The following is a 23694-nucleotide window of genomic DNA, read 5'->3' on the forward strand; positions in this document are numbered from 1 at the left end:
AATCAGACGCAGCATGGATTCATGAGGGGAAAGTCGTGCTTGACGAACATGTTAGATTTTTATGAAGATGTGACTAGGGCGGTTGATGGAGGAGAACCGGTGGATGCGGTGTTTTTGGATTTCCAAAAGGCGTTTGATAAGGTGCCCCATAAAAGGCTGCTGAAGAAGATTAGGGCACACGGAGTTGGGGGTAGTGTGTTAAAGTGGATTGGGGACTGGCTGTCCGACAGGAAGCAAAGAGTCGGAATAAATGGGTGTTTTTCCAGTTGGAGGAAGGTAACTAGTGGCGTGCCGCAGGGATCGGTACTCGGGCCGCAACTATTTACCATTTATATAGATGATCTGGAGGAGGGGACGGAGTGTAGGGTAACGAAGTTTGCAGACGACACAAAGATAAGTGGAAAAGTGAATCGTGTGGAGGACGGAGAAGATCTGCAGAGAGATTTGGACAGGCTGAGTGAGTGGGCGAGGATATGGCAAATGGAGTATAATGTTGAGAAATGCGAGGTTATACACTTTGGAGGAAATAATAACAAATGGGATTACTATCTCAATGGAAACAAATTAAAACATGCTACCGTGCAAAGGGACCTGGGGGTCCTTGTGCATGAGACGCAAAAGCCCAGTCTGCAGGTACAACAGGTGATCAAGAAGGCAAATGGGATGTTGGCCTATATCGCGAGGGGGATAGAATATAAAAGCAGGGATGTCTTGATGCACCTGTACAGGGCATTGGTGAGGCCGCAGCTGGAATACTGTGTGCAGTATTGGTCCCCTTATATGAGGAAGGATATATTGGCATTGGAGGGAGTGCAGAGAAGGTTCACCAGGTTGATACCGGAGATGAGGGGTTTGGATTATGAGGAGAGGCTGAGGAGATTGGGTTTGTACTCGTTGGAGTTTAGAAGGATGAGGGGGGATCTTATGGAGACTTAGAAGATAATGCGGGGGCTGGATAGGGTGGAGGCGGAGAGATTCTTTCCACTTAGTAAGGAAGTTAAAACTAGAGGACACAGCCTCAAAATAAAGGGGGGTCGGTTTAAGACAGAGTTGAGGAGGAACTTCTTCTCCCAGAGGGTGGTGAATCTCTGGAATTCTCTGCCCACTGAGGTGGTGGAGGCTACTTCGCTGAATATGTTTAAAGCGCGGATGGATGGATTCCTGATCGGTAAGGGAATTAAGGGTTATGGGGATCAGGCGGGTAAGTGGTACTGATCCACGTCAGATCAGCCATGATCTTATTGAATGGCGGGGCAGGCTCGAGGGGCTAGATGGCCTACTCCTGCTCCTATTTCTTATGTTCTTATGTTATATAAGGCATTGGTGAGGCCGAATTTGGAGTATTGTGTACAGTTTTGGTCACCTAGTTACAGGAAGGATGTAAATAAGATTGAATGAGTGCAGAGAAGGTTCACAAGGATGTTGCCGGGACTTGAGAAGCTGAGTTACAGAGAGAGATTGAATAGGTTGGGACTTTATTCCCTGGAGCGTAGAAGATTGAGGGGAGATTTGATAGAGGTGTATAAGATTTTGATGGGTATAGAGAGAGTGAATGCAAGCAGGCTTTTTCCGCTGAGGCTAGGGGAGAAAAAAACCAGAGGGCATGGGTTAAGGGTGAAAGGAGAAAAGTTTAAAGGGAATATTAGGGGGGGCTTCTTCACGCAGAGAGTGGTGGGAGTGTGGAATGAGCTGCCGGATAAAGTGGTAAATGCGGGGTCACTTTTAACATTTAAGAAAAACTTGGACGGGTTCATGGATGAGAGGGGTGTGGAGGGATATGGTCCAAGTGCAGGTCAGTGGGACTAGGCATAAAATGGTTCGGCACAGGCAAGAAGGGCCAAAAGGCCTGTTTCTGAGCTGTAATTTTCTATGGTTCTATGGTTCAACTAACATGGTAAGGAGATGGGAACCAGGAGGTAACATCAGAAAGGAAAATCAAAGTACACAAAGAATTGGGAGCAACAAGTTTTGGTAAAGTCAGAAATAGTAAGGTGGGGTGAAGCTAAGAGGGAATGCAATAAGGCCTAAATTAGGTGAACGCATGGAATATGGTAAATAAGGTAGCCATGCAGAAGTATAATGTACCAACGCAAAGACCTGGCTCATAAAAGGGCAGGACTAGGTAATAAATATTCCTGGATGCAAGGTGTTCAGGAAAGAAAGGAGGAGTAAAAGGATTGATTATGGAGAATATTAGTGCTGGAGAGAAAGGATGTAGAGCAAAGAAAAATAGCTGTACCTTTACACTACTCGGCACATTCTATAGGCCCCAACAAGCGGGAAAGATATAAAGGAATACATTTTCAAGGAAATTAGAGTGGTGCAAAAAACATACAGATCTTTTGTCAAACTAATAAAGATCGGGATAGTAATAGCTTAAAGGGCAGAGAGGGGCAAGAGTTTCTAATGTGTGTTCAGGATAATTTCCGACATCAGTGTGCTTCCAGCCCAAAGAGAAGGAAGGCATTGCTGGATATGGTTCTGGAGAATGAGGTGGGAAGAATGAATCAAGTTTCAGTTGGGACCATTCAAGGAATAGTGATCATAGTATCATATAGCTTAAAATAGCTATGGAAAAGGAGATGGAGCCCAGAGCAAAAATATTTAACTGGGGAAGGGTCAATTTGGGATGGCATAGTGGCACAGTGGTTAGCACTGCTGCCTCACAGCACCAGGGACCTGGGTTCGATTGCCAGCTTGCGTCACTGTTTGTGTGGAGTTTGCACATTCTCCCCGTGTCTGCGTGGGTTTCCTCCGGGTGCTCCGGTTTCCTCCCACAGTCCAAAGATGTGCAGGTCAGGTGGATTGGCCATGTTAAATTGCCCCTTAGTGTCAGGGGGACTAGCTAGGGTAAATGCATGGGTTATGTGGATAGGGCCTGGGTGGGATTTTGGTCGGTGCAGACTCGATGTAGGATGCTATGATTTAGTGGGGTGAAAACAGATCTGGCCCAGGTAAATTAGAATCAAAGATTGGCAGGCATAACTGTAAAAATGGGCTGCTTTTAAAGAGTAAATAGTTTGGTTACAACCAACAGACATTCCCATGAGGGGAAAGGTAGGTCAAACAAATTAGAGTTTCCTGGATGATGGGAGACATACAGATTAAGATGAAGCATAAATTGTTGCATATTACAGATGTCAAATGGACAATACATTTGAGAACCAAGCTAACATTTAAGATTGGGTTCATGTCACACTATCTGTAACCCCCACGACTTGCCTGGGTTTGCAAAATCTCACTAACTGTCCTGTCTGGAGACAATACACATCTCTTTAACCTGTGCTTAACGCTCTCTCCACTCACATTGTCTGTACCTTTAAGACTTGATTACCTGCAAAGACTCGCATTCCAATCATTATTTTGTAAATTGAGTTTGTGTCTTCATATGCCCTGTTTATGAATAGAACTCCCACTCACCTGAAGAAGGGGCAGCGCTCCGAAAGCTAGTGGCTTTCGCTACCAAATAAACCTGTTGGATTTTAACCTGGTGTTGTGAGACTTCTTACTGTGTTGAACCTTTACAAAACAGTGGTTCGGCCTCAAATGGATATTGTGTCCATTCCTGAATACCACACTTTAAGAACAATGTGAAGGCTTTAGAGAGGGTGTTGAAAAGCTTTCTAAGAATGGATCCAGGCAGGAAGCACTTCAGGTACATGGTTAGACTGGAGGAGCTGGGGCCCTTCTCTTTGATAAGAGAGGTCCCAGAGAAGATTTGATAGAGGTGTTCAAAATCATGAGGCAACTGGGTAGAGAGAAAGTGTTCCACTTGGCAGAAGGATTGAGAACCAGAGGACACTTATTTAAGATGATTGTCAAAAAACTAGAGGCAGCATGAGGAAAAGCCTTATTTTACACAGCAAGTGGATAGAATGTGAAATGCACTGTCTGAGAGTGTGGTGGTGGCAGATTCAATCCTGGCTTTCAAAGGGAATTGGATAATTACCTGCTGAAAAAAAAAGATTTGCAGGGCTACAGGGAAAAAAGCAAGGGAATGGGACTAGCTGAGTTGCTCTTAAAGGCCTAATGGCCTCCTTCTGTGCTATAACCATGACATGATGCTTTAATACCATTTTACTCTGACAAGATAATCAGTAGGAAAACAAAAACAGAAAATTTGGGAAATACTCTGCAGCTTACTACAATATCTGTGGAGAGAAAAGCATGTTAATATTTCAGGTCTGTGACCGTTCACCAAAATTGGACAAAGTTAGAGATGTAATAGGTTTTGAGCATGGGGTGGGTGAAACAGGGACAAAAGGAAGAGCCATGATAGAGTGAAAGACAGAGAGATTGAAAGACAAAGTGTTAGTCTTCCCGGGCCAAAGGGAATGGTGATAGGGCAAGAAAAGAAACAAAGAAACAAACACATGCCTAGAACGAGTGTGCTGCTGACTGAAAACAAAAAAGAGAAAACTCAAAACATGCAAACAAAAGGAAATAAAATGGGCATTAAGATTATGTCTGAAATTGTTGAACTCAATGTTGAGTTTAGAAGGCTGGAAAAGTGCCTAACTGAAATACGAGGTGCTATTCCTTGAGATTCGCAGGAAGGTCAAGGAGAGAAAAGTCAACGTGAGACCTGAAACGTTAACTTTGTTTCTCTTCACACAGATACCCATAACATGCTGAGAATTTCCAGCTTTTTCTATTTTTATTTCAGATTTCCAGCATCTGCAGTATTCTGCTTTTCGATAATCACTAGGGAATTTGCCAATTAAACTGAGCATTAAGTTGACTAGTTACAGACATATTTAAATCAGATACTGTCACGACGATACAGCCCTGAATCACTTACATATTGAACTTTATAAGGAAGACGTGTTCTTAGAAGAAACACAAGCAAAGACAGAACAAAAGATGGCTGATGATGTAAAGTGGCCACCTTCTGTAAAATTCATATGTGGACTATAGTTGATTGACTAGTCCAAGAGAATATGGAATGTTGCTCTGGAAAGGGGACTTCTTCAGAGATCTGAAAGGGAGGTAGGAAACTACCTCTAGACTAAACTTTAGTCTCCTACGGTTGCAAAAACAATGGAAACTGATTGTCATATCTCGGCAGACATCCAAAACCCATCTTCTGTTGAGTTATATCTCAGAACGTGGAAATGGTCCGAGTTGAAAGAAAGAACAGGATTCGTATATTTTTTCTTTTATTTGGACCGTTACCGTACTGATCAGTGTGTGGAATGTGTGCTTCCTGTTTTTATTATTTTTCTTTGGTTTTAGTAACTAACAAACTTACTCCTTTCATTCAAGAAAGCCTGGTTAAATTGGCTCCCTCTAAAAATAAATACATTTGGGAAAAGGTACCCACAGGGCAACAGATTCAAGTAGATACTTTTTAAATTGACTTTGTTGCGACCAACCGAAGGAGGTTGAATAAAGAAGGGGAGCCAGTAATTTCTCCTCACCCGGGAGCATAACAAAATTGGGGTCCCGTTTGGGACGTAAGCAAATTAGAAGCCTTGTCCAGGCATTGATTGTAACATAACTCAAACAGCAACTTTAACGTGGATGACATTCTATCCAATGTCATCATGAGACTCTAACAACTGTTAGAGTTGTTAGAGTCTCATGAAGGGGCTTGGAGCTCCGAAAGGGGCTTGGAGCTCCGAAAGCTTGTGTGGCTTTTGCTACCAAATAAACCTGTTGGACTTTAACCTGGTGTTGTTAAACTTCTTACTGTGTTTACCCCAGTCCAACGCCGGCATCTCCACATCATCATGAGACTCAACAGTCAAAGCTGAGACAGCAGATGAAATTTTGTAGATCAAAATGGTCACAAGCATTTATATAATGGAAAGTCCTCATTTTCAATTTTGAAAACAAAGGAGTAATAGGCGGCTCTTCACGATTGTGACAAGACAACTCGAAGCACTGTAGGATTAAATTGTAAAATCATTGATGGTCATTGTATAGGTGGCCATTCAGGATGCCGTATTTATGCTGACTCTCTGCTAAAGCAACTCAGCTAGTTCCACTCCTTCAACCTTTCCCTGTAGGCCGGTACTGTTTTCTTTCGCTTCAAGCGCATCATATGAATTTACCTAGCATTAAAGCTAAGGAATAATTAATTTAAAAGTGAAATATCATTTTCAGATTCCAAAAACTTTCAGGATGGGTGGGGGAGCAGGGAGTTCATCATTACCAATGGAGGTCAATGTGAGCCTGCCTGAAGGATGCAGCAATGAATGATACACAGAGAACTATGTGATCACAAGGGCAACTGGTAAATGGGACTGAGTTCAGCTGCATTCCATGACCAACACAATGAAGCCCTTTTCTTGATAATAAGCTCAGAGCAGAAAATGCTGTTTGAATGTTCCTTCTCCCCACCCTCCCTGCCCCACCATTTCAGAAACATATCTGGAAAACACTCAAAGCTTTATGAAGAGACAGTTTGGGATGTGTTAAACACATTAAGCAATTGCATCAAAGACAGATCACTATTGTCAGGGCCAACATTTTAATGGTAATTTCAAGCTTTATTCATTCCACTTTGTTTCGCTGCTGAAGTAATCATTGATAACATGTCCAGATTGATATGTCAATATTGCAGTTTTCTGACATTTTAACGGAATCCATGACTTTAATGCGTGTTCTGCAATGATGAAGGAAAACATTTCAAAAGTGGCAAAGGAATGCTTTCATGTCAACTTAGAAAACAAATAAAAGCCCCTTGTTAAACATTCTAAAGTAAGTACAAGCAGTTTATTTCCCTACAACCTGCATGTCCCTGCAACATTGCATACTTCCTCAATGCTTTCCTTTGGTGATAATGTTCAGCATTTTGTTTGGTTTAAGATGTACTAGACACCATTACAGCTCCAAAACACACATACATCAGCCAACATTGTGTGAAAGGAGTGGCAAGCATGGAAGCAATCTGAGGAGACATACTAAGGGGATGAAGAAATGTGGAACAGTTCTATGAGTGATTTAAGAAGGGTAGCAGGGATAACCCGGGAAATTATAGGCCAGTGAGCTTGACGTCCGTGGTAGGGAAGTTGTTGGAGAGGATTCTTAGAGACAGGATGTATGCGCATTTAGAACGGAACAATCTCATTAGTGACAGACAGCATGGTTTTATAAGAGGGAGGTCGTGCCTTACAAATTTGGTGGAGTTTTTTGAGGAAGTGACAAAAACGGTTGACGAAGGAAGGGCCGTGGATGTCGTCTATATGGATTTCAGTAAGGCATTTGACGAAGTCCCTCATGGCAGGTTGGTTAAGAAGGTTAAGGCTCATGGGATACAAGGAGAGGTGGCTAGATGGGCAGAGAACTGGCTTGGCCACAGGAGACAGAGAACATAGAACATAGAACAGTACAGCACAGAACAGGCCCTTCGGCCCACGATGTTGTGCCGAGCTTTATCTGAAACCAAGATCAAGCTATCCCACTCCCTATCATCCTGGTGTGCTCCATGTGCCTATCCAATAACCGCTTAAATGTTTCTAAAGTGTCTGACTCCACTATCACTGCAGGCAGTCCATTCCACACCCCAACCACTCTCTGCGTAAAGAACCTACCTCTGATATCCGTCCTGTATCTCCCACCACGAACCCTATAGTTATGCCCCCTTGTAATAGCTCCATCCACCCGAGGAAATAGTCTTTGAACGTTCACTCTATCTATCCCCTTCATCATTTTATACACCTCTATTAAGTCTCCCCTCAGCCTCCTCCGCTCCAGAGAGAACAGCCCTAGCTCCCTCAACCTTTCCTCATATGACCTACCCTCCAAACCAGGCAGCATCCTGGTAAATCTCCTCTGCACTCCTTCCAGCGCTTCCACATCCTTCCTATAGTGAGGTGACCAGAACTGCACACAATATTCCAAATGTGGTCTCACCAAGGTCCTGTACAGTTGCAGCATAACCCCACGGCTCTTAAACTCCAACCCCCTGTTAATATAAGCTAACACACTATAGGCCTTCTTCACAGCTCTATCCACTTGACTGGCAACCTTTAGAGATCTGTGGATATGGACCCCAAGATCTCTCTGTTCCTCCACAGTCTTCAGAACCCTACCTTTGACCCTGTAATCCACATTTAAATTTGTCCTACCAAAATGAATCACCTCACATTTATCAGGGTTAAACTCCATTTGCCATTTTTCAGCCCAGCTTTGCATCCTATCTATGTCTCTTTGCAGCCTACAACAGCCCTCCACCTCATCCACTACTCCACCAATCTTGGTGTCATCAGCAAATTTACTGATCCACCCTTCAGCCCCCTCCTCTAAGTCATTAATAAAAATCACAAAGAGCAGAGGACCAAGCACTGATCCCTGCGGCACACCGCTAGCAACCTGCCTCCAATCCGAAAATTTTCCATCGACCACCACCCTCTGTCTTCGGTCAGACAGCCAGTTACCTATCCAATCGGCCAACTTTCCCTCTATCCCACACCTCCTCACTTTCATCATAAGCCGACCATGGGGGACCTTATCAAACGCCTTACTAAAATCCATGTATATGACATCAACTGCCCTACCTTCATCAACACACTTAGTTACCTCCTCAAAAAATTCTATCAAATTTGTGAGGCACGACTTGCCCTTCACGAATCCGTGCTGACTATCTCGGATTAATCCGCATCTTTCTAAATGGTCGTAAATCCCATCCCTAAGGACCCTTTCCATCAGAGGGTAGCAGTCGAAGGGTCTTTTTCTGGCTGGAGGTCTGTGACCAGTGGTGTTCACAGTAAGAAGTCTCACAACACCAGGTTAAAGTCCAACAGGTTTATTTGGTAGCAAATACCATAAGCTTTCGGAGCGCTGCCCCTCGAAGGGGCAGCGCTCCGAAAGCTTATGGTATTTGCTACCAAATAAACCTGTTGGACTTTAACCTGGTGTTGTGAGACTTCTTACTGTGCTTACCCCAGTCCAATGCCGGCATCTCCACATCATGACCAGTGGTGTTCCGCAGGGCTCTGTACTGGGACCTCTGCTATTTGTGATATATATAAATGATTTGGAAGAAGGCGTAACTGGTGTTATCAGCAAGTTTGTGGATGACACGAAGATGGCTGGACTTGCGGATAGCGATGAACATTGTCGGACAATACAGCAGGATATAGATAGGCTAGAAAATTGGGCGGAGAAATGGCAGATGGAATTTAATCCAGATAAATGCGAAGTGATGCATTTTGGAAGAACTAATGTAGGGGGGAGTTATACAATAAATGGCAGAGCCATCAAGAGTATAGAAACACAGAGGGACCTAGGTGTGCAAGTCCACAAATCCTGCACAGGTGGCAGCACAGGTGGAGAAGGTGGTGAAGAAGGCATATGGTATGCTTGCCTTTATAGGACGGGGTATAGAGTACAAAAGCTGGAGTCTGATGTTGCGGCTGTATAGAACGCTGGTTAGGCCACATTTGGAGTACTGCGTCCAGTTCTGGTCGCCGCACTACCAGAAGGACGTGGAGGCTTTAGAGAAAGTGCAGAGAAGGTTTACCAGAATGTTGCCTGGTATGGAGGGTCTTAGCTATGAGGAGAGATTGGGTAAACTGGGCTTGTTCTCCCTGGAAAGATGGAGAATGATGGGAGACCTAATAGAGGTGTACAAAATTATGAAGGGTATAGATAGGGTGAACAGTGGGAAGCTTTTTCCCAGGTCGGAGGTGACGATCACGAGGGGTCATGGGCTCAAGGTGAGAGGGGCGAGGTATAACTCAGATATCAGAGGATGTTTTTTTACACAGAGTGGTGGGGGCCTGGAATGCGCTGCCAAGTAGGGTGGTGGAGGCAGACACGCTGGCATCGTTTAAGACTTACCTGGATAGTCACATGAGCAATCTGGGAATGGAGGGATACAAACGAATGGTCTAGTTGGACCAATGAGCGGCACAGGCTTGGAGGGCCGAAGGGCCTGTTTCCTGTGCTGTACTGTTCTTTGTTCTTTGAAAGCCTTGACCTTTGCTACCAGACTGGAGTTGCATCTTTACTGAGATGCTAGTGAAGGGGTGTAAATTGTCAGAATTGGGGCCAATAGATTCTATATCTGATCGATCATCATGCTTTTCAGACTGCATTATTTTCATCAGCCAGTATTTCTTTAAAACTACTTTGACACTCCTTTTCTCAGTTTCAACAATTTTTTGCACATTTGCTTCTATAACCTATGGACCGTGGGAGACTGAATTCACTCTGTCACTTCGGTCATGCACAGTACCTCAGTAAAGATGGTTTCACCACCCCAAATTGGTCATTTTCCTAGCTGCTTTAGGGTGTTCAGGACTGAAAGGGTTAATGGGACAGGAGAAACAGTACCACTCACCAGGTGATGTAAATGGAGTCATATGATTGGTAGTAGTCTGAATGGAGATAGCTCATGGCTTGAATTGAAGAAGACTTATTGTCTTATTATATTTATATACGTGTTAATAGTTAAGTTCCACAATAACTAGTTACTGCTCAGACTCTACGCCTGTGACTTTGCACCCACGACGTGGACGCAAAATCCTAAGAGAGCGAGAAAGCAAGAGTTTCACCAGCGAGATCTCATTTTCGGATTCCACACCACCCACCCCACCCCATGACGATGAGGTTCCTGCCTAGAAAGGTTGGGAATCTCATTTAAATAAATCACATTAAAAGGCTACCCCTACGCCATATATGTTGCCCCCACAATTTTTAAAAACATATTTTTATTGAAGATTTTCATTTTTTTTCACAAATAACACAAAAGATTGGTACTGTACTAGAAGATCATTTCAAACAAGCACACGTGCTAAGGAACAGAAAGAAAATTGGATTATTCATTGTATCCAGCACCTCTCATCATACAATTTATGAAAGGAAATATCGATGGATTTGCTGGCGGGTTGTGATATCAGGATAACAGGATGCAGCCACAACCGGCTCAGCAATGCACAACCGAGCTCACAGGCTAATGGTGACCGAGCTACAGAACTTATAGAAAGCAAATCTTTAAAGTAGCTATTTCCATTGCTTATTCACCCATAAAAGATACAGGATATTAGCACAGATAAAATGGTGGTTAAACCACTAAGGATTTTAGTGCCACACTTGGGCATGAATCAAAAAATGCTTCTCCCACCCCAGCCACCTCGGAAGTACAAACGATACAATACGTCTTTTCCCAGATTATATAGTCTGTCTGCACCACAACAAGAGTTAATCAGAGATTCTATAACCCCAAAACAACTGAAATACAATAAAATACACAAGCCCATTAGTTTTATGGGGGTTTTCCTCATCCGCTGCGAGGACTCATAGGGCCATACCCACTACCTTCATATTAAACATTTGCCCACCTCCCTGCAATGGCACTACTCATTTTAACCATAATTGTAACAAAGGATAGCAGGTGAAGAAGACCACCATTATAAATGCCAGCATTATAAGACAAGACAGATAAAAATCACATAGCTCTGGTAAATGGATGTCCCTAGATTCACCAGAATATCAGGATAACAAGTGAAACTTCTCTACCATGCTCACTCACAGGTATGTCCCCATAAATGTGATAAATCACAAAACAGGATCAGTAAAAGTGACTCCCCTTGTCAGTCAGAGAACTAAAAGGGGTCTTCCACAACCTGCAGTTTCTGACAGAGAGAAGTGGGAACCCCTTCTGCAGAATGGAGTGCGGGTGTGATTTGGAAGCCTTCCTGGTGTCCAGGGGGCATGGAGATTAAAGTCACCAGCCACCTCAAATATTCCACTGTTCACAGACCAGAATGAAGACTTCAATCAGAGAGATGCTTGAAATCACCACGTCAAGAGTGATGTTTAGGTTTCCCAGGGCTAGAATGGAGAGTCCAACACACCCCCCTCCCGCTCCCCCCTCCCCTCAATCCCACAAGACAACTCAGAATCACCGAGCAGAAACTGATAGCCAAGTTCCGCACACGTGAGGACGGCCTGATGAGTCACTCACCTGATGAAAGAGCAGCGCTCCGAAAGCTCGTGATTCCAAATAAATCTGTTGGACTTTAACCTGGTGTTCTGAGGCTTCTTACTGTCACTACCACTTAGACTAGAAATGACTTTCAAATTATAGTACTTCTTTCCAACATAAAAAGATGGGGTGGGGAGAAGGAGTTGCAATGGACCACACACTATTTGCTACAGTTTAATCCATGCCTCAATATATAAGTGTAAATAGTTATTCATTGTCAGTTTCTTCAATTATATCTCACACAATGGTCTATTATAGTTTCCTATTGTGCACACTGTTACATCTCATGCCACCGCGCATCCCAACTAAACAGGGAAGTTGCAGACGAGTGGTCACATGAGGATGTGATGACGTGGCTACAAAAGAGGTCACTTGGTGGGAGTGCAAGAGGTTTCCCCAGGAGCATGGACAGAGCACAAGTGTTTTGCATAACTGTTGACCTTTGTTGAAAGTCCTTGTTGTCGGTGATTTAGAGAACCCACAACATTCTACGCTTTGTATTATAAAATGATGGGTCACAAGGCAATTAGAATGATGGACAAATCAGCTCAGTTGCTAAAAACAAGGTACATGGGTGAGACATTTGTCTGCTCACAACAGCAAATTTCAACAGTTGTGGGACATCTACTGCAAAGCACAATCTCATATACTTGACAAAGGAGACTACCGCAGCTGTAACAATCACAAGAATGTTAAGAAAATATCTAATTTCATTATTCATTTGATTTTTGGAATATAACCTTTAGTTTTGTGAAAATTAAAGTTGTAAATGTAAGGCAATTGAAACTCTGGAATTCAGAGGTTGCCAGATCACCCAAGGTATTCACACATCAGAATGCTGCCAACAGTGGATGCCAGGAAGGAGCTGAGACTAGTAAAAAAAAAAGGCCATCAGAAACATGAATGTTTTCTTGAGCTTACAGCAAAGCCCAAGAGCACATTAGTGGCCACTGCAATCAGGAACAAGGAGGAGGCACATGGATCCCGGAACCAGCTAAGTCCGGGGTCTTGGGCTGGGAGGGACTGAGCAGTTGATGGGAGTAGTGTATTTTGTAGAGCAAGTGGGTAGGAAGAAAGAGGAAGTACTATCTTAGGGGAGCTGTCCCCAATGCAGAAAGCCCCCCCCCCCCCGCCCCCAAACCAAAGCTAGTATTTCCCTTCCTTCCTGCCCCTTGGAAATACTTTTATAAAAAGCAGGTTGCCAATTCCCACTCGACTGGATGGAAAATCAAATTCAAGTTCCAACTGAATTTAATTCTTAGTCCTCACAAGAGAGACAAACAAGATCCAAGCTGACAGGATGAGGCATCGCACCCCATACAGAGCTTGATCTGACACTTGCCAAAAGGCCAAAATGGCTTTGAAAAATTGTATTAGGCAATGCTTTGGTTAAACCTCATCGGCTACCCTGATCATTGACTCCATGCCAACCATTTTATAGTGTGGACAATGTGCTATCGGGGTCAATTGGCTTGTTAACAAGCTCAATTTATCCCTAATTATTTCAGTATGGTGGGTGCACTGCCAATTTCAGCCTCAGCCCATCCCCTGTATTATGGGAGTGAACAGGAAGATGGTGAGGTGGGCACCCATCCTACTTTACATGCCCCTGCCAAAAACATGTTCGGTGGGGAGCACGTAAAATGCAAACTAAACATTTCTACTGTGCTTTACCACTTAATATCTTTTCGAATTTAGAAGAATGAGAGGGGATCTCATAGAAACATAAAATCCTTATGTGACTGAATCAACTAGATGCAGGAAGAATGTTCCTGATGTTTGGGAAGCCCAGAACTAGTCTAAGAATAAGGGGTAAGGCTATTCAGGACTGAGATGAGGAAGAACTTCTTCAGAGCGTTGTGAAACTGTAGAATTCTCCACCACAGAAAGCTGTGGGGGCCAGTTTGTTAGATATGTGCAAGAGGGAGCTGGAGGTTGGTGCTAGTTCATTAGATATGTTCAAGAGGGGGCTGGATGTGGCCCTTGCAGCTAAAGGGGTCAAGGGGTATGGGCAGAAAGCTAGAGTGGGATACTGAAAGTACAGGGCGGCACGGTAGCACAGTGGTTAGCACTGCTGCTTCACAGCTCCAGGGTCCTGGGTTCGATTCCCAGCTCGGGTCACTGTCTGTGTGGAGTTTGCACATTCTCCTCGTGTCTGCGTGGGTTTCCTCCGGGTGCTCCGGTTTCCTCCCACATCCAAAGATGTGCAGGTTAGGTTGATTGGCCAGGTTAAAAATTGCCCCTTAGAATCCTGGGATGCATAGATTAGTGGGTAAATATGTGGGGGTAGGGCCTGGGTGGGATTGTGGTCGGTGCAGACTCGATGGGCCGAATGGCCTCCTTCTGCACTGTAGGGTTTCTATGATTTCTATGATCAGCCATGATCATGTTGAATGGTGATGCAATTAACAATAATTAATGATAGCTGACATAGTCATAGAAATCATAGAAACCCTACAGTGCAGGAAGAGGCCATTCGGCCCATCAACCACAATCCCACCCAGGCCATACCCCCATATCCCTATATTTTTACCCGCTAATCCATCTAAGCTACACATCTCAGGACACTAAGGGACAATTTTTAGCATGGCCAATCAACCTAACCCGCACATCTTTGGACTGTGGGAGGAAACCGGAGCACCCGGAGGAAACCGGCGCAGACACGAGGAGAATGTGCAAACTCCACACAGATAGTGACCCGAGCCGGGAATCGAACCCAGGTCCCTGGAGCTGTGAAGCGGCAGTGCTAACCACTGTGCTACTGTGCCGCCCATTACACCATGACATAGTCACCATTACAGAGATGAACTTTATATCCCAGGTTTATTAACTGAATTTAAATTTCAACAACTGCCATGATGGGATTTAAACCCACATTCCCAGAGCACAAGCCTGTGTCTTTGGATGACGGCCTCCCTTGAGGCAACTCCATTTAAATCTTGGACAGGAAAGCTCATGGATGTCTTTTCCACCCACTACCAATTAATATCCATTTAAAGGTCTCATCCCACTGCCAATGTAAATAACCAGGGGCAGGTGGGCCAGTTGCTGTGCTGGAAGCCCAAACAGGGTCCTGAGTGGTCCTTCAGTCAAAGGCAGGGTAGCATAAAGCAAGTCTCATGCTGTATCTAAGACATTCTATACCCTGGGAGTGCTCAATATTACTATTCCAAGTTGTGATCTCACACACCTGAAGAGGTATATAAATGTGCCCCAACAAATGCAACAGAGGGAAACTTTAATCCTTAAAGCAAAGCTGTATAGGCTACAGTCTGTTAATCTATCAAGTGATGTCACCAACAGCTGGAACATCTGACACAGATGATTCTTGTTGAAATGCTAAATTTGACACAAATCAAAACTGCAGCTCAAATATCAGAGAATGGTGACTTCAGACTGTGAGTGTCAAAATAAAATGTAATATTAATTTATGTGTCTTCATCATAGCCAAACACTACCAAAGACTGCAGCCATTCTGACAAGGAGTTATGAATTTTTGCTAAACCTTTGTCAGACAAACACAATCTTCTCCAAGCGAAGAGCTTATTTGGTTCTATAATCAACCTTACATCCTCTTAGATCCAATTCTAAATGATTTATAACCTCATAAATGTGAGGTTATCCACTTTGGTAGTAATAATAGGAAAACAGATTATTACTTGAATGGGTGTAAATTGAGAGAGGCGGATTCGCAGTGAGACCCTGGAGTCCTCATGCATCAGATGTTGAAAGTAAGCACACAGGTACAGCAGGCAATAAAGAAGGCAAATGGAATGTTGGCCTTCACAGTGAAAGGATTTGAGTATAGGAATAGGGATGTTTTGCTGCAATTGCATAGGGCATTGGTGAGGCCACATCTGGAATATTGTGTGCAGTTTTGGTGTCCTTATCTGAGGAAGGATGGCCTTGAGATAGAGGGACTCCTGGGATGATCAGCCATGACCAAAATGAATGGCGAAGCAGGTTTGAAGGGCCGAATGGCCCACCCCTGCTTCTAGTTTCTATTTCTTGGTAGGATATCAAGAAATGTTTGATTCTAACAGGGAAGATGAAAGTGAAATTTCTACCAAATAAAAAGTCAGCAGCGTTGTGACTTAAATAACAGTGGCCAAAGGTAATAAATCATTATTGAAGTTTAAACATGCTAGAGAATATTACAAGGAAACAGTGTGCCAAATCTCCATTTGATTTGGATATGCCTTATATGTTTAATTTCCTGCAGCATTTGCTTTTGTAACATCACCACCTGTCACAAAGAATTATTGCTATCCCATGGTTTATTTCACGAGGAAGGCGAAAGGTATAGGTTTCCTCCGGGGGCTCCAATTTCCTCCCATAGCCCAAAGATGGGCACAGTAAGAAGTCTCACAACACCAGATTAAAGTCCAACAAGTTTATTTGGTACCACAAGCTTTCAGAGCTCTGCTCCTCGAGGACCCCAGTCCAACGCCAGCATCTCCACGTCAAAAGATGTGCAGGTAGGTGGATTGGCCATGCTAAAATGCCCCTTAGTGTCCAAAACTGTGTAGGATAGATGGAATACCTATAGAGAATGCACAGGGTTATGTGAATAAGGCTTTTTCGGAGAGTCAGTGCAGATATGAAGGGCCGAATGGCTTCCTTTTGCACTGTAGGGATTCTACGATTCTATGACATGGTAAAAATTGAATTGTTTCTGATTGATGAGTTCAACTGGACTCGGCCCTGACCCCGTGGCATTTGAGTTCGTGGCCAAAATCAATTTATATTAGGATTCAAAACAGAAAACACCAGCATTTTAATGTTTCTATTTCTGCTTTCCAACAATTTCAATTTTCCATTCACTTCAACTGTTAGAATCAGGATCAAAATTAGTTTAAACGTTTGGCAATATATATAATATATATATATATATATATATATATATAAACATATATATATATATGTATTCTCCCTCCTTGTTCAGTCTATAAATGCACCGAACAATTTTGATGTGCTCTGTTAGATTTTTGAATTTTGAATCAGCCTCTGATGCTGTAACTGGCGGGCCACTGTCAGGGGCGCCCTATTTAAAAGGTGCCCCGATCTGCCTAAAAAAACTCTCCTCCCCCCCCCTGCTCTACCACCACGGATATGGGGAATCCATTCTGACACAAGCACCAGGAAACCATACCCACACACGTACTGGGGCAATCCCACTAGCCCCCCCACACACAGTTGAGGAGAACCCTACCCACGCACAATTGAATTTTTTAAAGAGTTGCTAATCAAGGGAGACTAGGTGGTGTAGTACAATGCCCCTTCACCTCTAGCACCTGGGCTTCAATCTAGCCCAGACAGATGGAACAAAAATGTATCTCAAAGCTTATTGCGAAAGTAGTTTGAGAAAGTTTCCACCCAGTTCTTGTTAGACACTTATCCAACAGCACAAAAATGTTAGCAATTTGTTTTACACTGGTGAGTCTTGTATGACATTATTTAAGGTAAATTAAAGAATATGTTATTCCATGAGGATTAAAAAAATCACTTAACCCACAAGCCTAGAACCTCAGAGTATTCAACTGCTATAGTGCAGCTGCACATAACTTAGCTGCCATTTCTTTAAGGATATAAGATTTAATGGCTGTAAAAATACTAACTCCAGATTCCACCTATCCAAATTTTGGCACAATACTTTCTTTTTGCATTTTAGTAATATAGGGTAGATATCAGAAACTTTTGCCCAAAGTGCTGCTCTGGCGAGAAAACTGGCGTGCAGCTCCCTGGTTGCATAGCTGGCTTTTCTTGCCAGATAACGTAGCACTTAAGAAATTTTAAATGTTACAGTCGCCTCTGATGCTGTAACACTGGCGGGCCACTGTCAGGGGCGCCCTATTTAAATGAGCCTAAAAAAACTCTCCTCTTCCCCCGCCCCACCACCATGGATATGGGGAACCTGCTCTGACACAAGCACCAGGAAACCACATCCACACATGTACTGGGGCAATCCCACTAGCCCCCACACACACAGTTCTCCTTAACTAGCCTACCCACACACAAGCACTAGATCAACCCCCCTCACACATAAGGGGACTCCCCATCTAAGGATCTTTGGTGAATTGCTGCAGTGCATCTTGTAGATAGTACATCTTGTAGAAGGTACACACCATTACTACTGAGCATCGGTGGTGGAGGGGGTGAATGTGGTGCCAATCAAGCAGGCTGCTTTGTCCTGAATGATGTCAAGCTTCTTGAGTGTTGTTGGAGCTGCACCCATCCAGGCAAGTGCAGAGTATTCCATCACACTCCTGACTTGTAGATGGTGCACATGCTTTGAGGATCAGGAGGTGAGTTACTCGCTGCAGTATTCCTAGCCTCTGACCTGCTCTGTGTTTATGTGGTAAGTCCAGTTGAGTTTCTGGTCAATGGTAACCTGAAGGATGTTGATAGTGGGAGATTCATTAATGGCAATACCATTGAATGTCAAGGGGCGGTGGTTAGAGTGTCTCTTATTGGTGAAGGTCATTGCCTGGCATTTGTGTGGCAAGAGTGTTAAAAATCATGAGGTCCAGACAGAGTAGATAGAGACAAACTGTTCCCAATTAGCAGGATGGTTGAGAACCAAACAACATCGATACAAGGTGAATGGCAAAGAACCAATGGCGACATCACTGGGAATGTGGTGGTGGCTTCTAAAAGAGAAAAATAATTGTAAGGCTACAGGAAAAGGACTGAGGTATGGGATTACCTGATTTGCTCTTGTAGTGAGCTAGCCAGACATGACGGGTCAAATGGCCTCTTACTGTGCTTTAACTATACTATGATTCAATGTCAAGGCATCAGAGGGAACGCACAAACCTCCAAACAACCCATCTATCTGACCCTGCTTGCAGCAGAGTCCACAGATCGTGCACTGAACTTATCAGCCATCTCAGAACCTATTGAACTGGAGTGGAAGCAATTCAGCCTCAATCCTGAGGGACTGCCTAAGAAGGAGCTGCTTTGTGATTTGTTGGAAAAGGAAGCAGACAGCAGAGATAAAGAAAACACTATTGGCAAAATAAAGAGGGGCCAAGAAGGGGGAATTGGGGGAAAAGGGACTTTCTGGCCTCTCCTGCTTTTCAAGAGGCAGGAGACAACGTGCCATTCGCCAGTGGTGGGATCTTCCAATGGGATTTCCCACTGACTGCATCCCACACCTCCGGGAAACCCGCAATGCGGGTGTACTGTCAGCCGGATCAGAAGATCCCGCTGACATGAACAGCCAGAAAATTCCAGCCCAAAAATGCTCATTAGAGAGAAAATAAAGACCATAAAACCATAAGACATAGGAACAGAATTAGGCTATTCGGCCCATCGAGTCTGCTCCACCATTCAATCATGGCTGATATTTTTCTCATCCCCATTCTCCTACCTTTTCCCCATAGGCCCTATAAAGCATAAATATAAAGGTTCAAAGTAAATAAATTTATTTTCTTCCAACATGCAACAATTCAGAACGATCAGCTGCTCATTCAATGGCCTTCCTTCCATCATAAGGTCTGGTGAGGATGTTAACTAATGATTGCACAATGTTCTGTACCATTTGTGACTCCTCAGAGTTGCAGGTAGTCCATGTCCAAATGCAGCAAGACCTGGACAATATCCAGCCTTGGGCTGACAAGTGGCAAGTAATACCAGCACCACACAAGTGCCAGGCAATGACCATTTCCAACAAGAGAGGATCTAATCAGCACCCCTTGATATTCATTGATATTACCATCACTGAATCCCCCACTATAAACATCCTGGGGAGTTACCATTGACCAGAAACTGAACTGATCTCGCTATATAAATACTGTTGCTGCCAGAGTGCGTCAAAGGCTAGGAAAGCTAGGAAAGCTGCGGTGCACCTCCTGACTTCCCAAAGCCTGTACACCATTTACAAGGCACAAGTCAGGAGTGTATTGGAACATTCTCCACTTGCCTGGATGAGTGTAGTTCCAACAACACTCAAGAAGCTTAGCACCATTCAGAACAAAGCAGTCTTAATTGCTACCCTTCCACAAGTATTAAATCCCTCTACCACAAACGAACAGTGGAGGCTGTGTGTGCTTTCTACAAGATGCATTGGAGCAACTCCCCAAGGTTCCTTAGGCAGTACCTTCCAAACCCATGACCAGAACCATCTAGAAAGGGCAAAAGTGGCAGATACCTGGGAACACCACCACCTGGAGATTCCCTTCCAAGTCACTCACCATCCTGACTTGGAAATATGTCGCTGTTCCTTCACTGACACTGGGTCAAAATCTTGCAAATCCCTCCCTAATAGCATCATGGGTGTTCCTACACCTCAGGGACTGCCAGCGGTTCAAGAAGGTAACGCACCATCATCTTCTCAAGGGCAACTAGGGATGGGCAATAAATACTGGCCTAGCCAGCAAACGCCCACATCCCATAAAATTATTTTTTAAAAACACAATCTAGGCTCTGGGTGGGAATAAACATCTTTCTGCATCCTGGTAAAAGACTAGATTGTGAAAACAAGATTCATTTTATTTTATATTATAAGTTAGTTGTGATATCACAATAGTTGAACAAGAGAAACAGATTTTTTAAATAAAAGATCTTGAAGGCAGGTTTGAATCGTTTTAAGTATTAGTAAACGAGAGTGATGCTGTCTCCGTTTAACATAATCCAACAAACTGACCATGGCTCCAGGGAGTGGCTGCCATCAACATGAGACAATCCAAATTCAAAACATAGAGATCCTGGCCACAGGAAAGCAATTGGAGCACATATATAAAATTAATGAACTAATAAATAAAAATGAATCAGTAAACTTTCATTTGACTTTTAGTTCAATTCTGACAACAGCTCTATATTCAACAGATAATGGGCCCGAACTCTGATTCAGGCCCCCTCCACTTTACTAAAAGCCAGCGTTGAAACCAAAAATTGAAAAGATAAATGACAAAGCTGAGTGAAATATTAAAACTACTGAGTTGGAGACTTAGCATTTTTTAATGTACAAGTTAATGCATGCATACATTTAACTCCAGCATAACGTGTGGATGTTCCATTTAATGAGTTTATTGTGTATCAATACAGAAAAATAAATACATAAAACAATTCCAGGTGCGTTCACTAATAACTTGGTCTGGCGACAATTACAACATATGCTCCAAACCACTCCAGCAACTTCTGGAATATAGCTGGACGTTTAATTTGTTCTCGCAATCTCATTGCCTCTTTCTCCATTTTTTTAAATTTTCTACCTATTTTTATTTCAGTCTCGTATATCTTCTCTCATTATCCCTTTATGTTATTCTCTCCTTTTTCTTCCTTGCTCGGTTCTACTCCCGTTCTCGTCTCCCCTTTTACTTCTCACTCTTTCCCCTCTATCTTTCTTTGCATCGTCTCCCATATAAGGCGGGCTCCTGCTTATCTCCAGTTTCGGACAGAGAACTCAAAAAGCCGCGAAATGAAAGAGCTCAGAAGTTTCAGATCTGATCTGCGTTCACAATGAGAGTGCTGGATATCGCAAAACTTCCTTTAGCCAGCACTGCCGGTGTAGGAGTCCCCTCCCGGGACAGATACCCACTCCCCATGTATACGCTCAAACTACAGCTTCGCATGAACACGCGAGTTATTTACTACTGGAGATGAACGTTCAGCATTTTTAAAAATCCCCCCCCCCCCCGCCCCGCTTAAACTACAGAAAAAAAACAGTAATTTCCCCTAAAATTCCATAAATTCCTGCAGTTCTTTTTCTACCGATTCATTTGTTGCTTTGAGTCGGTTTCAGTGAAAAATACAAGTTCGTTATCTGCAGATACCTGGAGGTGGGGAGAATCCGCCTTCGCAGCGTTGTCTTGGGGCGGATGACACTTAACTCGGCATTTCTTACCTGTGGTAGCAAGTATGAGTACGATCATGGTGAAACAGAGGCGTCCGCTTACTGATGCTGGCCCTGGTGTAGCTACTGAAGACATGTTTCCACCTGGAGACTCGGGAGAAGAATGAGAGACCAAAAGAGGCAGCAGCTCAGGAGAGAGTGGCGAGGGATTGAGAAAACGGCCAAATCCCACCCACAACACAGAGACCAGCCCCCCGCAGAATACAACCCGCTAAGAAATGTATTTATGAGTATACACACAGGAAAGGAATACTGCAGAGTGACTGTGCAGAGCAATATAGATAGAATATGGTAGGTAAATACACAATAGTTCACGTGGACTAATATGGAGCAATTATTTAACAGCTTGATACAATTTGTATTTATTATATCTTTAAAGTAGCAAAACATTCCAAAGTGCTTCATAGGAATGCAAGCAAAAAAAACATTGAGGCACATATGCAGATACAGTATTAGAAGGACAAAATACTGCATATGCTGGAACTCTGAAATATAAACAAAACATTCTGGAACTACTCAGCGGATCAGGCAGCATCTGTGGGGTCAGAAAAGAGTTAACTTTCTGGAAAAGAAACTCCTACTCCAGCAGTGTGGCTGAATTTCAGATTAGAAACGTAGAAACTAGAATGGGACCAGGATTCGAGCTCCGCTATTCAATATGATCATGGTTGATACTCTAAATTAGGTGATGGCTTTGCAAAACACTACCATTCAGCCTGCTAGAGTTACCATTAGTTTTTGTCACTTATAATTTTAGTTCTCAGACCCACTCCCAGTCTGACCACTTTGCCTCCTACACTGTTTCAGTGAAACGTAATGTAATCATTGTGGGGCAGCACGGTGGGACAGTGGTTAGCACTGCTGCCTCACAGCGCCAGGGACCAGGTTCGATTTCTGGCTTGGGTCACTGTCTGTGTGGAGTCTGCATGTTCTCCCCGTGTCTGCGTGGTTTTCCAGTTTCCTCCCACAGTCCGAAAGATGTGCTGGTTAGGTGCATTGGCCGTGCTAAATTCTCCCTCAGTGTATCCGAACAGACGCCGGAGTGTGGCGACTAGGGGATTTTCACTAACTTCATTGCAGTGTTAATGTAAGCCTACTTGTGACACTAAAATAAATTTTAAAACTAATTTACTGGAATTCTTTGAGGACGTTATGAGTGTGGTGGACAATGGCAAACTGGTGGATGTGGTGTCTCTGGATTTCCAGAAGGCATATCAAGAAACGGTTGGAGGCACTGGATACTGCAAAAGCTGTGGGCCCTGATAACATTCTGGCAATAGTACTGAAGACTTGTGCTCCAAAACTTGCCGCTTCCCTAGCCAAGCTCTTCCAGTACAGTTAATCACTGGCATCTACCCAACAATATGGAAAATTGCCCGGATATGTCCTGTACATGAAAAGCAAGACACATCCAACCCAATCAGTCTACTCTCAATCATCAGTAAAGTGATGGAAGGAGTCATCAACAGTGCTATTAAGCAGCACCTGCTCAGCAATAACCTGCTAATTGATGATCAGTTTGGGTTTCGCCAGGGTCGCTCACTCCTAACCTCATTACAGCATTAGTTCAAACATGGACGAAAGAGGTGAGATGAGAGTGACAGCCCTTGACATCAAGGCTGCATTCAACCAAGCGTAGCATTAAGGAGCCCTAGCAAAACTGGAATCAATGGGCATCAGGGGGCAAACCCTCTGCTGGCTGGAGTCATACCTGGTACATAGAAAGATGGTTGTGAACGGTCAATCATCTCAGCTCCAAGACATCTCTGCAGGAGTCCCTAAGGGTGGTGTCCTAGGCCCAACCATCTTCAACTGCTTCATCAATGACCTTCCCTCCATCATAACTGGGGATGTTCGCTGATGATGGCACAATGTTCAGCACCATTCGCGACTCCTCAAA

At 43.7% G+C, this 23694-nt stretch overlaps 1 protein-coding gene across 4 annotated transcripts in view; it reads right to left on the reverse strand.

Moving 5' to 3' along the window:
• Window positions 1-21932, reverse strand: part of LOC144479980 (basal cell adhesion molecule-like) — a 227500-nt gene extending 205568 nt beyond the window's left edge. For all 4 annotated transcript variants that reach the window (XM_078199122.1, XM_078199121.1, XM_078199120.1 and 1 more), the window contains exon 1: window positions 21786-21932. In XM_078199122.1, coding sequence (XP_078055248.1) covers window positions 21786-21870 — 85 coding nt within the window. In that variant the 5' untranslated portion in view covers window positions 21871-21932. The remainder of the gene's footprint in view (window positions 1-21785) is intronic.
• Between the last annotated feature and the right edge of the window lie 1762 nt (window positions 21933-23694).

This window comes from Mustelus asterias, chromosome 27 (assembly GCF_964213995.1).
Source record: "Mustelus asterias chromosome 27, sMusAst1.hap1.1, whole genome shotgun sequence".
Classification (NCBI taxonomy): Eukaryota; Metazoa; Chordata; class Chondrichthyes; order Carcharhiniformes; family Triakidae; genus Mustelus; species Mustelus asterias.